The 16,973-nt window shown below is 63.5% G+C and overlaps 1 protein-coding gene across 17 annotated transcripts in view; it reads left to right on the forward strand.

Moving 5' to 3' along the window:
- Window positions 1–1,283: 1,283 nt before the first annotated feature.
- KCNQ2 (potassium voltage-gated channel subfamily Q member 2) overlaps window positions 1,284–16,973 on the forward strand; it is a 51,208-nt gene continuing 35,518 nt past the window's right edge. For 10 of the 17 annotated variants that reach the window (XM_032878783.1, XM_032878784.1, XM_032878786.1 and 7 more), the window contains exons 1-2: window positions 1,285–1,708; window positions 16,785–16,875. In XM_032878783.1, coding sequence (XP_032734674.1) covers window positions 1,413–1,708; window positions 16,785–16,875 — 387 coding nt within the window. In that variant the 5' untranslated portion in view covers window positions 1,285–1,412. Of the gene's footprint in view, window positions 1,709–16,784; window positions 16,876–16,973 lie in introns of all 17 variants that reach the window. The other 7 variants (XM_032878791.1, XM_032878793.1, XM_032878794.1 and 4 more) reach the window with 2 other exon arrangements.

The raw sequence follows: 16,973 nt of genomic DNA on the forward strand, positions 1-16,973 counted from the left end.
GGCCGTACCTGTGTGCACAGGTGTATGTGGGGCATAAGCGGCACTCCATCCTCAACATTCTAGATGATGACTTACAAATTAGACCATTCTGTCTGCAAAAGGCCACATGGCCTCTAACTTTGGAACTAAAGGGCAAACGGCACAGCTGATCCAGCACCATGGACAGGGCTGCTTTATGCGCCAAGTTACTGGGGAGAACAGTGTCTGCTACAAACTGGGCCAATCTTAGTGGACCCCACAGTCCTAGGCAAACGTGGGAAGAGGCTGGATGTGGTCAGGAGAGGCACCTGCAGCCAGCACCGTCCAAGGGAGGCTGCAGAGGGAGGCTTCAGCGAGTGGGGGCAGTGCGAGGAGTGTCCATGTGGAGTGCGCAGAGGCCTCTCCATGACTGAGGAAAGAGTCCTTTGGCTTCCCAGAAGAAGGTTCCAGAATGACATCCCTCACCACACACACACAACCATGGCTCCCTGGCTAGGGGAGGCGACCTCTGCCTACTCCCCCTCAAGAGGACACCCTGCCATCTGTGTCCAGAACCTGCCCTCCTTTGTTCTAGACTATTGGACCAGTGTCCACTCTGGGCTCAGGTCTCTGTCTTGCCCTGGGGGTCATCCTCCCAGGTCCTTTCTGGGGTCTGCAGAGGGAAGTCCAGGCCCCTTGGGGTGAGTCTCTCAGGTCTCACCTCTCTGACCGCCTCTGCCCCTCCCCCTGCTTCAGGGGCCTCTGTTCCTCCCTTCTGGGACTCCTCCAAAGTCCAGTTCAGGCCCTCTCTTAGGAAGTCTCCCCAGATGCCTCCCTCTACACTCAGGGACCTGGGTCTAAGGGGTCCTCATTACTGGCCCACTTAGAGGCCAAGCACATAAGGTCCCAGTGGGCTGGGCCTTAGCAGAGGTTCTACTAAGGGCCGGTGCCCATTCCTACGTCCTGCTCCTAGGTGTCCAGTCCAGAGGTCCAGCTGGTAGGAATCCAGCTGGGGCCAGGCGCTGGCAGAGCTTGGGGATCCAAGGGAGAGCTGGGGGCCGCTCAGGCGCTGCGCTTGTCTTAGCAGGGGGTGGCCAGGGGGCCGGATTTCCCTGGTCAGGGCGCGCGGGGCTGCGGGAAGGGGGGCCCGGCGGGCCCGGGTGGCAAGAGGCCCAGAGCAGCCCGTCCTCTTCATCTGCTCTCTCCTGCGTTCCCTCCCCTCCCCGACGCCGCCGCGGCGTCGCAGGGGTTAATGGGGGCGGGGCGAGGCGGCGGGCGGAGCCAGGTGGCCGCAGCGTCCCCGCGCGCGGCCCGGGCCGGCAGGAGCGCGGAGCCGCTGCCGCTGCCGCCTCGGCCATGCGGCTCCCGGGCCGGGGGCCTGGGCTCGGGCCCGCGCCGCCCCTTGCGCGTCTCCCCCGCTGAGCCCGCGCCCGGCCGGGGCGCCGCCCGGCACCATGGTGCAGAAGTCGCGCAACGGCGGCGTGTACCCCGGCCCGAGCGGGGAGAAGAAGCTCAAGGTGGGCTTCGTGGGATTGGACCCCGGCGCGCCCGACTCCACCCGGGACGGCGCGCTGCTCATCGCCGGCTCCGAGGCTCCCAAGCGCGGCAGCATCCTGAGCAAGCCGCGCGCCGGAGGCGCGGGCGCCGGGAAGCCCCCGAAGCGCAACGCCTTCTACCGCAAGCTGCAGAATTTCCTGTACAACGTGCTGGAGCGGCCGCGCGGCTGGGCGTTCATCTACCACGCCTACGTGTGAGTGCGGCGGCCGGCGGGGCGCAGGGCGCGGGGGCGCGGGGCGCGCGGCGGGCTGGGGGGTGCTGTGCGTCCGAGCGCCTGCGTCGCTCACGCCCGCGCCCGGGTCTGAGTCCGGGGAACCGCGTTCCTTGGCCACAGCGAAGGGCGAAGATGCTAGTGCGGATCGGAAGGAGTTCTGGGGTCCGGGCGTCCCGGCCGGGGTGGGGGCGCCGTCCCCCCACCAGCAGCGGCCTGCTTGGGTTGCATCAGCCCCTCCCCCGCAGCTTGGGGGATGTGCGGCGCCCCAGCCTCTCCTCCTCGGCCCGAGGCCCCTCCCCACGGCCGCTGCGCCGAACAAAGGGCCAGCCGGGAGGGAGGGTGGCGCTGCCAGTCCTGCCACTGTCTCTGGACTCCTCGAGGCCCCCTCGGGTCTGGGCACCCCCCCACACCTCCGCCCCAGGAAGGGAGCAAGGGGTGGGGGCAGGGCCTGGCTTACCAGGCCTCAACCCCCAAGCCTCTCACTCTCCACCAAGGGTGAGCTTCTGGGTTGCAGGAATGGGGGTAGGGGCTGTCCTAATATTACACCCCCACACCCCCAGCGCAGGGCTGGGGGTTGTTGACTGTCTTGACCGCGGTGCCTGCATTCATCTTTGGCCCAAAGTGCATCCCTCACTCTCCCCTCCACCCAGCTCAGCCCGGACCCCTCTGTGCTGCTGCGAGCTGGAGGAGCAGGGAGATGCCCATTCTGGGCTCTGGATGGACGCCCAAGGGGGAGTTCTGTCCTGAGCCCGCCAGGCCTGGCCCTATGCAGGGAACTCCTGGCTCCCTGGGCAGGGGCAGTGGCCTCAGGCCCACACTGTGTGCACAGGAGCGTTCGTGGGTGGCATGTTTGGGCAGGAGTTGCTGTGTGTGGCCTGTGCCATTGGCGTGCAGTCTCTGAGCGGGCCGGCACTCTCCCTCCCATCCCAGCTAGACTGGGGCCGGAACCCGGCCATTTTGTATGAAAGAGGCATTTTGGGATGGGAGTGAGGAACGGATTCTGGGAAACCATCTCCAACCATGTGCCCCCCTGGGATGACAGGGTGTGTGCCCACGGACCTGTGTGTGTGTGCTCTGGACTGACCCTCCATGTGTCCATGGGCTAGGGGAGAAGACCCAGGGGGAAAATGCTTGGCTGCTGTGGGATGGTATCCTGGGGGGAGACCCCAGCCCTGGCAGGTGCCAGCGCTGAGTCACCGTGGGAGGCAGGGGCTTCCCTGGCGCTGTGAGCATCCTCCCCACCCCCTCCCCAGTAGGGCGACTTGGGCCCTTCCCATGTAGGCATGCTCAGGAGTGCTGTTCTTCCTTCGAAGAGCCCTGCGTCTCCTCACCAGTGGCCCTCCTGTCACCACCTCCCTTCCTGCCTGCTGGGACGGGGTCTGGGCAGCCAGGTCCCCCCCACCCTCACCTCCGGTATGAGGTCAGAGCCCACCCCACAGCCCAGCAACCAGACACCCCTCTCTGACCTGTGGTGTGGCTGCTGGAAGGTTTGCTTGCTTTGGCCCCACAAGTCCCTGGCCGACAGGACAACCTAGGGTCCCCTGTGTGTGGTCCTGTCTTCAGCCCCGAGTGGCTTCTCCTGCCTGGGCCCGAAGTGGCCATCCCCTCTGTGCCCCCTCGGAGCTGAAGCCTCCAGACCGGGACGCCGTGGGAGAGAAGCCGGGTCAGGCTGCTGCTCCCGTGCGTGTGTGCATGTGCGTGTGTGTGTCCGTCCGTGTGTCCGTGAGCCAGGACAGGCAGGCCTGTAGCATGTGGGGGCCCTCCTCCCTGCTCGGCCCTTCCCTGGCTTCTCCACCGAGGTCACAGGATGCCTTGAGCTCCCTTTGCCCCCAGCTCACTGGCAGGAGGACCTTTTCTGGGGAGTGGTGGGGGCAGGAGGAGGGCAGACATGGTGGAAGCGGCCGGGTCAGGCACTGAAGTCTAGTCCGGAATCTGCAGGCCTCAGTCTTCGCTCAGGACAGTGGGCGCCTGCTTCTTGCCCCCAGGGGTTGTGGAGATGGGCTGCGTGGGGCAGCTGCTGTCCCAGGGCTGGCTGTGGACTGTCCCTGAACGGCTGCCACTGTTGTTCATCGCCCATCCCCCCGGGCCCCAGGCGTGGAATTCTCCACTGTCCCCAGGCCCAGCCCCACCCCAAATCAGGACGCCCTCACCGCCCCATTGTTGGTCTCCTGCCCGAGGCTGCGGCCACCCTGGGATCCCCTTGCCCAGCATGGACTGGCCCGTGTGTGGGCATCATTCGTTGGACTCATTAATTAGATGAAGTTCAAGGCCCCCTTCCCTGCCTGGTGCTGAGCTGGGCCTGAGGAAGCCCGTGGAGGGCAGGGACCCAGCCCTCACCATCTGTCCTGGCTGAAGGGGGTCCCCAGGGCTGGGGCAGCTCTGAGCCCTCCTGGGCCACCGTTCTACAGCTTTTGCCACCAAAGCCTGGCTTCTGGAAGCTGGAGGTGGGCCAGCCCCTCTGGGTGCCCAAGGCTGCCCTGTGGTTCCGCGTTCCCCGCCGACTTCCCCGCCGACCCTCTGTGGGAAGCACTTTCTCTGAGGACCTGCCTCTGGGAGCGGAGCCGCAGAGCCACGTCGGCCGTCACTCCTTCCTGGTGTGAGCTTCTGGAGAGAGCAGCCTTCCCTGAGGAAGGAGGGATCCCACTCCGGGAGGTGTGGACCTGCCTGGGTGGGAGACAGCTTGGACCTGCCCCTCCCAGCTCTGAGTTCCCTGAAGGGTCCCTTCCTCTGCCTGGGTGGGAAGACCCTGCCCCGTGGGACAGTTCACCCCGATTTGGGTGGGCAGCCCAAGCCGCACAGGGCCCTGGGGGCGGTCGCTGGGGCCCGGGTGGGAGGACTCGCACACCTTGTCAGCACTGGATGGGGCCCTGCCCTGAGGAGCTGGGCCGTGTCGGGTGGGGTAGGGTCCGACTCAGCAGACCCTGCTCCCTCCTGCCTGCCCCTCACGCTTCAGGCCAGAGTCTCAGGCTTGAGGATCTGTGCGCCCTGAGAGTGGGGGCATCTGTGTGTAGGGGATTTTCTGGGTCTAAGCTCTGGAGTTTTCATGAGTTTCTCAGAGGAGACGTGAGCCACAGGAAAGGCCTGGGCCTCCCTGTTGGGGATGTGGTCCGGGCAGGTCCATGGGGGATCCCTGGATCGGGTGTGACTCCATGCCTGAGGGGAGCTGGGGGCCGTTCCTGCTTCTAGGGTCTCCCCTCCGCGGAGTTTCTCGGTGGCTAAATGTGGGAGTGGAAACGTGCCCGCTGCTCAGATCTCTGGGAGCCTTGCTGGTGGGGAAACTGAGGCCAGGCAGGGTTGAGTGAGCTCCTGCACTGTCCTGCTCCAGCTGAAAGGGGTCTCCGCCTTGGAGAGGAGAGTGCAGATCACGACCTTTCCGACATGGGAAAGCCACTTTGAGTTGTTGGTATGAAACCGTGTTTAAAACAGGCCGAGGAGGGCTGAGCACGGAGGCCGGGGCTGAGCGTGGAGGCCGGGTCACCGGGCAGCTCACTCTTTGTGATTCCTTCCACTCGGGCGGGCGGAGCCACCAAGCCCTCCCAGTCCTTACATGGCCCCGGCCTCAGGGCTTTCTGTGCTGGGGCTGCTGGGCCCGGTGTGATCTCCTGCTAAGTGTCAGCCAGCTGCCGCCCAGGGTCCCAGGGCCTGCTGCCATCCCCTGCATGGCCTTGGCTAACCCAAGTGGGGTCACACTCTTGGCCTGCACAGGCTGCCTGCTGCCCCCTCTTGCTTGTCTGTCGCCAGTGGGCCACCTGGGGTCGGGGGAGGGGAGGTGGAGCCTCTGCCCTCAGCCTTGGCCCCGAGTGTTGGCCGCTCTGTTCCTTGGTCTGACCGCATTTGAGGGTCGAGTGCGGCTCGGGGAGGTGGCTGGGGTCCCTCTTCTGCTGACGGAGCATTTTGTTCCCAGAAGGAGACGGAGGTCTACGTGGTTCTGTTCTCTGCCTTCAAGTCGCAGAGCTCCGTCCTCGGGGAGGGAGTGTCCACCGAGAACTGGAGAATCTTACAGAAATTTCCCTAAAGGTGGGAACGCCAGGAGGGTCGTGCTTTCCGGAGGGGCCATCCTCAGTGGCCTGGAGACCTCAGGCTCCTTGCAGGATTCCCCACCCTCACCAAGTAGTTTCAGCTGAGATCGGACCATGACAGCACAAGTTGCGTCTAAGCATGGTGTCCTCTGTGTCAGCTGCTAGGCTGTGGAGTCCCCCGTGCTCCTGTGTCCACAGCCCGATGGGGTGGACAGGAAGCTCGGTGCTTGTCAGCCTCCCGGGGCGGAGCAAAAGAATCTCGGCTTTATCAGACATCCGTACAAGCCAGAAATTCCAACTCTGGAGACTCGGGGGGAGTGGACGAGTGATGCGGGCACTGCTGTGGGTCGGGGACCCTCGGACCCCAGGTGCCCAGCCTGTGGTGGGAGGTCCAGCTCCGGTTCTGACAAGACATAAGCCCCAGCGTGTCTTCGAAGAAGCAGATTCCGTCCAGACGTGGTGGAGGGTTTCACGAGGGCGTTTCACAGGTCGTTCAGTTTATATGACTCGCAGGTCTTGGCTGTGCCTCTGTGCGCGGCCGTCACTCAGCGGGCGTCTTCGGTCCCTGCTAGTGAGAGCCACGGGGCGAGCCTCAAGAATGGGCTCCCTAACTGTCCCGTGGAAGGAATGGGGCCTGGGGGACTGAGCTCCTTGGGACATTTTATGGAAGACACCAGCAGGGTCTTGGGTGTGGGGAGGGCAGGCCCCTCATGGGAGAACTTCTGTACAGGACTGGGGGTCACACAGCATGGTTCTGTGGCCTCTGAGTGTCCACGGGGCCTTGGGTAGGGCGGGCGGGGCCGGGGCCGAGACCTGGGGTTCAGGCCCTGTCCTGTTCAAAGGCTCAGGATGCTGCGTGGGCCCTGGGCTGCAGGCTGCTGCCGTTGGAAAGCCAAAGCTTTGAGGGACATTGGTGCCCGACCTCTGGCTATTGGAGATTGCCGCTGCCCTGCACGTGTCTCCGTTAAATATTCTCGGGTACAAATTTAGGATCACTCCTGGACGGACATGGCTGGGTACATGTGTTAGGCCACCTGGTCTCAATTTCCACTTCCTGTCAGGCGTGTCACTTACGTGGCTTGCTATTCGTGGCACGACGCTGTCCAGTGGAGATGGTTCAGAGGGTGTGTTGGGTGAGGGACCATGAGTGGTGGAGACCCCTGGCTCTGGGCCAGCCTGACTGGGCTCCTGTCTCCACCGACGGCCCCAGACCCTGGACCCCAAGTGTCCTTGTCTGTAGCGTGGGCTGATAACTGTGTTCACTTTCCGTGAGTCGTCGACCAGAAGCTCGGTGTGTGTGACGCTCCCAGAGCTCCTGGCTGATAGTCTTGTCTCTGTAACCGTGGCTCAGCCAAGTGAAAATCCGTGTCTGGCACGGAGGCTGGACAACCAGGCGGACGGAGGTTGGCCTGTCCTGAACGGCTCCCGTGGCCTCCCGCCCCTCAGCCCAGCCGTGGAAGCCCGCAGTCCCATTGGTCGGTGGCTGGGCCTGGATCAAGAGGTTTGTGGCTGCTGATAATGAGGCCACACTTTAAGACACAAGGTCCCTCTGGCACTTTGGACGCTGGTTTGTGTGTTTGTCCTGGGGGATTGGCCACTCTCCTGAAGGAATTTGCTGCTCTGCGGCCGCCTGGGTCTCCGGACATGCCTTCCTGCTCGCAGTGGAACGGCACACGTTCCCCACACCCTGAGCCTCCAAACACGGAGGAAAGAACGTGCCCAGCTTGCGGGCTGGTTGTACTAATGGGGTTCCCAAGGCCCCTGGCCTCTGCCTGGGTGTCCTGACCAGCCCCTGCTGTCCTCGGCCAAGTCATGTGGGGACCACAGTCCACGCAGGTCCCTCGGCGGAGCCCACCCCTGGCTGCACTGTCCACAGAGTGTGGGAGCCACTGCCGGGCTCAGCTGCTCTCCCTGCAAGCCTGGAGCTCCACGGTGCTTTCCCACAGCTCCAGCTGCCTCTTAGAACGGCGCCTCCTTGGTGGCCGTGCCCCAGCCATCGCGGGAGGAGGAAGTGCGTTGTTTGCTATGGCTGCGTGGCACCTGTCCGCCCACCCAGAGAGGCTGGAGCAGCCCAGCGGAATCTGGGGTGGGATGAAGAGAGTCGTGCAGACCTGAGGTCGTCCCTAGAGATCGGCATCTTCTGGGCTGGGGGGAGGGTTTGGAACCAAGCCCTTGCTCTGGAAATGACTGTTTTGCGCCTTGCCCCCTGGGCCCCACACTCTGGAGGGGTGATGCATCCCTCAGTGCCCGCTGAGCCAGTGCTCAGACCGTTCCTCAGTGCCCTTCCCCCGCTGCGGGTGGTATAGCAGTGGCCCCGACACGAACGTGCTGTCCTCGATGACTTCCTGTGGAGGAGTGAGCATGTAGGAGAGGGCCAGGGGCAGACTCGCCCTTCCCTAAAGCCTGCCTCTTCCTCATTCGAATTTAAAACGCTGTGGCGAGGGGCGCCTGGGTAGCTCTGTCGGCTCTTGGTCTCAGCTCGGATCCTGATCTTGGCCGTGAGTTCAGGCTGCACGTTGGACTCCACGCATGTGAAGAAAGAAGTCACGACCGGAGTCGGAGGGGAGGCGATGCAGGGCTGGTCAGCAAACGGACTGGTCTGGAGTTGGGAGGAGGGGGGCTAGGGCTTCTGTTGTTTGAAGCTGGTCTAGATGATGCTTTTAATTCATCCGGGCCCGGGGCTGATGCGCCTGGGACGGCAGGGCCCCTGGATGGGGAGCACTCTGGCTGAGCTGGGACCTGCTTTCCAAAGGTTCTGTCAGACCCAAAGCCTCCCAGGGGCCACTGGATGGTCAATGTTTCCAGAAGAATAAGGTGCTTCCTTTTTTTTTTTTTTTTTTTTAAAGATTTCATTTATTTATTTGAGAGAGAGACAGAGCAAGAGAGGAAACACAAACTGGGGGAGTGGCAGAGGGAGAAGCAGGCTTCCCAGGACCCTGGGATCATGACCTGAGCAGAAGGCAGACGCTTCACGACTGAGCCACCCAGGCGCCCTGAATAAGGTGCTTCTAGCATGATTAGCTCTGAGTATGTTTTCGTGGCAGTGTGCTGGGCTAGGTCCTTGTTGGGAGCCCGTGGGGACGAGGCTGGGAGAACATGGTGGGACCAAGGGCCCGGCTCGGTCACCGGCAGGCGCTGTCTGCGGGTCTGAGTGCTGATTGAGGAACCGCTTGTCAGCCCTGCTGTGCACCTGGCCTCACCCTGTCCTGGTGGAGGGAGGGGAAGGTGGCACTTGGGGTGGGGAGGCAGGACCCCATGTGGAGTTGAAGCCAATGTTTTCTCCTTCCTCCTGGGCCCTGGTTAGGGTGGGTCATGGGGGTGGTCATGTCTTGGGAAGGAGGTCTTCTAACCCTTCCTTGAGTCTCGGACAATGAGCATGGATGGGGACAGGATTGTTCTCAGGTTCTTCCCACACCTGCTGTCCGTTGGCCCCCTGATGCTGAGGTCAGGATTCCTGGGAGTGGTCCTGGGCACGAGACCACTCGGTGACACGTGGGGCAGCCGGGATTCAGGCCGAGCTGGTACTGGGCTACGGGGCCTGTGGCTTCTCTAGCAACCCCCATATGTGGTCCGGGGACTCCTGCTCTTGGGGAGAAACCTGCCCTTAGAGGGCTCCGGCTCCTCCCCACATCCCACTGCTTAGCCTCTGGGCTTGGCCGAGGGGAGGAAATGCTGGGGGGGACAGGGCCCTGCCTTTTCCGGCCACTCTGTGCAGAGGCCATGAGGGTTGGGGCCACGGCAGCTGCTTTGGGGGAAGTGGGGGTGGGGGAGGGTGTGTTCCAGGCCAGCCCAGAGTCTGACCACGCCTGCGTGACGTGCTCCAGGGAGGGCTGTGTCATTAGGCTCTGCCCATCACCCAGCTTGAATAAAATTAGGTTTCTAATCCTTTGGATTTCTTGAAATAATTTTGTCACTGTACAGAAAGTCCTAATGGGAGCCATTGGGCACAGTGTCCCCGGATATCCATCAGTCACCCGTGATGGTGGCAGGCTGGCAGCTCGCAGTGAAGCTGGCCATGAGGCATCCTCCTCAATGGCTCCCGGGCGTGTGCAGAGCGCCCCCCCCCCCCGCCCTAGCCCGCTCTCCCCCAGGTCTCGTCTGGTTTTCTTTTTCCTTTCATGGAACTCTAGAGCTTAGAACGCCCGAGTTTGCTTTTCCATTCAGGCTTGGAAAAAATATCTGAAGGGTTCACAGGAGGAAAAGACCAGTTTCTCCTGGGACCCAGGCCGGGGGAGGGGGTGAAGGGCTTCAGGAAGCGGAGAGAGAAGCTGCGTCGGCAGAAGCAGGTGCAGAAGCAGGTGCGGGAGTGGAAGGAGCAGCCTCTGAGCCACGGGCCTGGGGGTTTCGAAGTATGTTCACCACAGAAGCAGAGCTTCAGTGAGCCTCCTACGGGGGCGGGGGGAGGGCAGGGCCTGACCTGGCCGTTTCTTGGGCACAGAAGGGCAGAGCAGGAAAGTGGGAGCCTTTGGGAGCTCGGGCGTCTGGGAGGCCCCAGGAAGGGGAGGTGGGAGAGGGCGTTGGCCATGGTTCTGTACGTGAGCCCACAGGCTGGGCTCCTCAAGGACCCCAGCCAAGGCCGAGCAGCTGGCTGGCGCTGGGGAAGGGGCTGGGCGGCCCCTCCCCGGACCGCGGCTTCCGTCTCCAGCTGCTGGTGGTCCGCGGTGCTTTCCCCTTTAGTGTTCTCGCTGGCACATCCGAGACAGTCCTCTCTGACATGTGTGGTTTAATGAGCTGAAAGCCAATTAGCGTGGCATGGCCGGGAATCAGGGTCTTCCTTGCGGGCGGCCCAGGGTGAGCTTCTGAAAGCAGCCCTTGGGTGTGGTGTGTTATCTTCTCTGCTGACAAAAATGAGACGCACCCATTGTAGGACGTTGGGAAGATGCTGACAAACGCAGGAAGGACGTTTGTCTCCCTGATTTATTTTCAAGCATCTGTGCCCATCTAGGCATTTTTTAAACAAGATAGGGTGCAGACTTCTATCATCCTTTCCTGTGTTAACGACGTACTGTGGCATTTTCCTGTGTTTGGCGAGTGTGGGGCTTTGTCTCTGAGAAGAGTTAGCGGGGTGGGGGGGTGTGACAAGGGACCTGTCCCTGACTCCTCTCACTTTGTGCCCTTGGTGGCTTGAGACCTGGGAGGAGACAGTGGCTGTGGGCTCTGACCTGGAGAGTGGACCCCAAGCACATGCCTTGTGGCCACCCGGGTGGAGGGAGACCAGGACTGGCCAAGGAGGGGTTGTGATAAAAATAGGTCCTGCCTGTGGGTGAGCCCTCTGTCCCTGGAGGCGTGGGAGTGGAGTCCAAGAAAACGCTCCCTAGACATGTTTTTAGGGGACCATATGGCAGAGCTATGAGCCCGGGAGCATGGGGGGTGGGCCAGCCCAGCAGCCAGGGGGACGGTCTTCAGGGAGGGTCTGGGGGAGACTGATGGGGCTGCAGCCTAGCTGTCCCATCAACCTCTGGGGGGGCAGCCGGGTAGGGGGGCCTGAGCCCCTGAGTGTTCCTGGGCTCATTTCCTGGGATGTGGTCCCCCGCCCCCTCTGTTGAGCACCTTCCCCCCAAAAGCTGATGTCTCCTCAGCAGATAACAGGTCCTGCTAATTGTGTCCGGTCCCCAGAGCTCACAGCACAGCCGTGTTGCTTCCAGGGACCCCTCCCCCCCGCTCCTGTACCACGCTTCCCTGGGATTGTGTGGACGGACTGTCCTTCCCAGTTCTCTGCTGTTCCTTGTGGGCCAGGGCCTCCTGTTCCATGAGGTCCGTTGGCCCCGTCATGGGTTCACATGCGGCCGGGCTCCTTAGGGAGTGCCACGCCCCTCCTGGTCTCAGGACCCCCACGCTCTGCCTTTGGAAGCCGGCTGAGTCACTCTGGGACACAGGCCTGCTGTCGACGGGCCCCTGCTTGAGCCCTGGCTCCTGTCCTTTCCAGCGGTGTTCGGACACTGCACAGTTTGCACCGTGAGCCTTGTCTGGGTGGGGTTGTGAGCCACTCTCCAGCCGGTCCGACCTCAGGAAGGCTGTGTTGGCCATCATGGGTCAGGAAGCCTGCCCCACCCCCGTGTGTGGGTTCTGGCTGTGTAGTCAGGGGCCAGCTGAGCTGAGCAGGGAAGGTGCTCTTGGAGGGTACTAGCATAGCAGGGCTGGGCAGCCTGTCAGAAACCCACAGATGAGGAGGAGGTGGCCCCATGATGGATGTGCAAGCAGAAAAGAGATTCAGGCCATAAGAACGGTGTATGCAAAGGCCCTGGGGTCAGGAAGCTGGTTTGGGAAGGCTGAGAAATCGGCAGGAGGAGAGTGAGGCGTGCTTCCTATGGTCTTGGTGGGGGGTTGGGTGTCCCTGTGAACATGGGGCTTCTGATAGATGAATGGCTAGGGAGAGATGCAGGGATCCTGACCAGCATAGCTCTCAGTCCTGAGAGAGTCCATGGCCAAGGCCTTGTAGGGACTGACCATCCTGGGGGGGCGGTCACTGGCCAGTGGGGGGCATCAAGCGGTCTCCTGAGAGACCTTCCTGCCCTGGGTGTTATGAGAGGAAGGGGCATTGGTGTGACAGGCCTGGCTGTGGGATGGCCCTGGGGGCCGGGCGTGGGAGGGGCTGGAATGGGGTGGGACAGGCCAAGGCTGCTCACGGGGCCTCGAGTGCCGAGCCAGAGGCTGGACCGTCCATGGGGCTGGGGCTTTCTGGGTTGTGGCTCGTCAGGCATGGGCTTCGTATGGATCACTCGTTGAATGCGAGGCACCGTCCGAGAGCTCACCTGTCACCTCCCCATGGGCTTCGGCTCAGGTCGGGGGCTGGACTGACTGGCCTGGGGGCTCTGGGGGGAGGCCGCATCCACGGGAGAGCCTTGGCTCCAGAAGACAGTCTCGGGACCGTGGCCTTCTCCTCCCTCCAGCCCCAGCGGGATCCCAGTGATTGTTCACGTCTGGTTCATGCTTGGAGCGGCCATCAGCAGTCCGGGCTCTCCGTCACTCCTGGAGATTGGAAGTGGCAGTGGGTCCGGGAGGCAGAGCAGTTTATTAGGGGCAAAATTAGATTCTAGGTCCTAATGGACAAGGCGGGCAAGAGTCTCCCGGGGGCCGGGTGGCAGGTCTGGACAGGAGGTCCCGCTGTGGCCTCGTGCGGGCTGATGCTCGCTCCGCCTGGCCCTGCGGGGCTTCTGGGCCACCAGCCCCCAGGGAGGCACAGACGCACTGTGGCGAGGGGAAGAGGGTCCTCAGGCCCTGAGTGACCACCGTGAGCGGCTCCAGAGCCTCCGTTTTCACGCCTGTAACATGGGCAAGAGCACGTCCTGCCTTCAGTCGTGGCCAGCACATGGTCACCTCGCTGTGCATGCTAACCTGAGGGGGGAGGCTTGACGTCAGAAACCCTTCCCCACCTTCGGAGAGCAGCCAGCCAGGGCTGGGGGGCGGTGCTGCGCTCAAGCCTTCTCCCGTCCTTGCCGGGTACCGTCAACGTCTGTTTCGTTACGTACGGAAACCAGACTGGAAGCTTCGGCTGTCTCCTGCCTCAGTCTTCGGGGGCAGCGACGGCATCCAGGGTGAGGGCCTGGCCCAGGGCGCTTCACCTGGCCTCTGCGCTGGCCTCCTCCCTGTTGACCCCAGGAACGATGTCGCAGGGGCTCTGTCCAGTTTTTCCAGAAAGTATGCATTCCGTGCTATCAGATGGAGTGAGGTGTGGGCGGGGGAGATGAAGCAGAGGAGTGTTTCCCTGGGGGTGGGGGCCGCCCCCCCCCGTGTGCGGGGGCAGGCAGAACTTACCCGTGCTCACACGTGTGCACGCCTGCTCGGTGCCCCCACAACCGGCAGGCGTGGATACAGGCTGACCACCACGGGGGGCTCGTTGGTGGGCCTGAGCCCCTCCACCGCTTTCTGTCCCCGTCCCTTCTGTCAGCACCTGCCTGCTCTGGGCCCGCCCCGCACCAGCGCCCCGTATGTCAGAATCCCAGCAGTCAGGCGCCTGCCGGCCTCTCCGCTCCCCGCTCAGGCTGTGGCTCAAGTCCCTTCTGACTCCGGCTGAGGTCTCTCCTGCCGCAGGGTGAGCACTGCCCGCTCGCTGCGGGCCTGGGCGGGGCTGGCCGGCCCCAGGCGGCAGACGACGAGGGGTTGTCCCCGGCTGCTTCTTCTCCAGGTGGCCCCTTTCCTCGTGTTCGGGTGAGCTCTGTCTGAGGTCCTTCTCACCCCCCCCCCCCGCCCCGGGCCCCCCACCCTCCCCCCCCCCCACCAATCTGGGGCTGGAGACCGGCTGCTTGAGATACTTGTCTCCTTGGCAACCGGGGGATTTCACCATGAGACGCGATCTCAGGCTGTGGCTGCAGGAGGAGAACCACCCGGTCCTGGCACTGGGGATGCCTCCCGCCTCCCTCCTGTCTTCCGCGGCAGCCTGGACAGTTCCCAGGCTGGAGGGCTGAGAAGGGCTGCACAGAGCTGCTACGGGAGGGGCTCCAGCCGCGGGGCCGCAGAGCTGTCCCCCGTCCTCACCAGGAGGAAGAGGACCAGCCATCCTGGGCCGGCAGAGCAAAGATGTCTGTCTGAACTTCTCCTCATGAGCCGCGTGGGTCCTCCGGGGCCTGGAGGAGTGGGCACTCTGAGCACACGGTGTGCTCTGAGGGGACCCACGGGGGTGCTGGTGGTGGTCCCTGGGCTCCTCTCCCCACATGTCTCTCGAGGACTGCGAGTGGGCAGAAGGGTCCCTTCTTGCCACAGCCATCCGGAGCAGAGACTGAGGGAAAGGCCATGGGAGGGAAGGCGAGAACAGGCCCCCTTCGGATCCCTGAGCGTCGGCAGGCAGCTCCAGATCGGCCCAGGTCTGCGAGGGGACCCCACCTGCCCTGCAGGAGGATGGCACCTGTGTCCACGCTAGCCCCTGCCCCAGGATCCCAGGGCTGGACCCACTCAGGTGTCTGCATCGCCGAGGACACTGTGCTCGGGCCCTTGAGCAGCTTCCTGAGCTCAGTTCCCCCATGCCAGGGTGGGTGCGAGTGTGGACGACGGCGGGGGGCTGGCGGGGTCCCTGGTCCCCAAGGCGCCTGCAGACAGGAAGGTGCCTGGAAATAAATGTATCCTCTGTTCTTCAGCTTACGTGCACTGGGGGTGGGGGAGGTGATCGCCGTTGGAGGCCTCCTCTCTGGAACGGGGGACCCCGACCTTGGCCTGGAGAGGTGGCTCGGCCAGCGGGTGGTCGCTCTCCCTGGGGCTCTGCTTGTCTTTGCTGCGGCCTTACGCGCTGCCTGCCTCCCCCAGCCCCCTCACGGGTGGGCCGGGCCCACCTCTTCCCAAGCGTGCACCCCGGCGCCTGTGGGGACCGTCCGTTCTATAACCTCCGGTGCAGGGCGGCCGCTGCTCAGAGTTGGCTCCGCTCCCCTGGCTGAGAGGGACCTTCCCAGAGTCCACGCTTCCCTAGGGTGACTCTGCAGCTCCCCATCACGGCCTGCTGGGAAGGCGGCCTGTCCACGGAGCATGGCCAGGCCGTTCCGGAATGTTCCAGGGTGCCAGTCAGAGCTGCCCACAGGAAGCTGGGCGCACAAGCCCTGGTTGCCTTGGGACCGGGGCTTTCTCTCCTTCACTTCAGGGGAACGTTTTCTAACAGCGTGGGTCTGTGCGTGGAGGCCGCCCGCCAGCACATGGGTGACGGTGGCATCAGGCTCCCCCTGTCCCATTTTCCCATCTGGTCAGACGTGCCCTCTGCCGGGTCCCGGAACCTGCTGTCTTCCCCATCTCTGGGCCACCCCACGCCCTCTTCCCTTCTCCCCTCTTGGCCCTGCCCATTCCTCTTCACCTTCGTGGACACCTCCTCAGGGAGGCCTGCCAGATTGCACATCTCCCTGGGCTCCCTGCACCTCTGCACCGAGCCAAGCCGAGTTGGGTGCCCTTCCTGCCGTGGGTGATATGTTCAGCCCCTGCCATGAGCCAGGCGTCCAGGGTCCTGACCCAGAACCTGGGAACCTCCACGTCCCCTGTCCCGGGCAGGTCCTCCCTGCACGGGTGCGACCCCCCCCGCTGACTGACTTGGGAGAAGACACCAGCAGGCAGAGGGTTACAAATACATACCTACAGCACATGAGCTATCTGGACGTTTTCTCCAGGGCTCAGTTAATTGAATAAATTGTCTAATGAAAGGAAATTAATTGTGGTTTTGAAATGTGACTGTTTTTTCACTTGTGTCTTATCTGGCTGCCGGGCGCTGGCCTTGCCTTTATCTGCGGGGCGTGCGCCGGGACCCCCTCCCCAGCCATGCTCCCAGGGAGGGTCTTTGGGGTGCATGAGGCAGGGCTGCCCGAGGTGCCCCAGGACGGGGCTGAGGCTCAGAGCTGCTGGGGCAGCCCAGTTAGTGCGCCAGCAGGACATGGGCGGATCCAGCGGGGGCGGGCCTGGGTTAGTGTCCAAGCGGCTGGGCTCGGGTCGGACTGCATAGGGGCCTCCTCCTGCCACCTGGGAGCCTGGTAGTCTTGATTCCTGGGGCGTCCAGGGTGGCGATGACACCTGGGAGGGGCGGGGTGTGTGGACCCCTGTCTGGCTCCCCACACCATGTGCTTTGTGCCCCAGCCCCTGGCCTCAGGCACTCTGCTCCCTCAGACCCCAGGCTCACACTGTCCCCTTCAGCTGGACACCCTGGCTGCTGTGTTGGACGGGCCTTGGCATCTGCGTTAGCCGCACGGTGTCTCCCGGCAACACTTACTGGGAACTGCAGGCCCTCTCTGCCGCTGCCATGCACAGCCAGGACCCAGATCTGGCAGCCAAGGCCCTGGGCGGGTGTTCGTGAAGGACCGTTCTAACTGGAAGACGGGCGTGTTCTGTTTGTGAGCCTAGAAAGGGACAAGCGTTTGCAAGGCAGAGGACCCAGACTGACTGAGGGACGTCCACGGGGCAGCCAGTGTCCCTCTCAGCATTCTGGGGACCTTCCCACAGCCCAGGGCTGTTGACGCGGGAGTGTGGCAGGCGTGGTGGTACGCAGTCCCTGGGGGCGTTGCAGACGTGGGTGCGGGGCTCTGACCCCCGTGCCCTGTCTGTGCCACCGCTGACCACCCTCGCCTCGGCCCCAGGTTCCTGCTGGTCTTCTCCTGCCTCGTGCTGTCGGTCTTCTCCACCATCAAGGAGTACGAGAAGAGCTCGGAGGGAGCACTCTACATCTTGGTGAGCCTCTGGCGGGACGTCCAGCTGCGGAGGGGTGGTCGGCGCTCTGTCCCCCAGCCCCTTGTCTCTGATCCCTCCAGACCTGCTCTGTATGAGCC

Source organism: Lontra canadensis, unplaced genomic scaffold (genome assembly GCF_010015895.1).
Source record: "Lontra canadensis isolate GAN:19392208 unplaced genomic scaffold, GSC_riverotter_1.0 scaffold65, whole genome shotgun sequence".
Lineage (NCBI taxonomy): Eukaryota > Metazoa > Chordata > Mammalia > Carnivora > Mustelidae > Lontra > Lontra canadensis.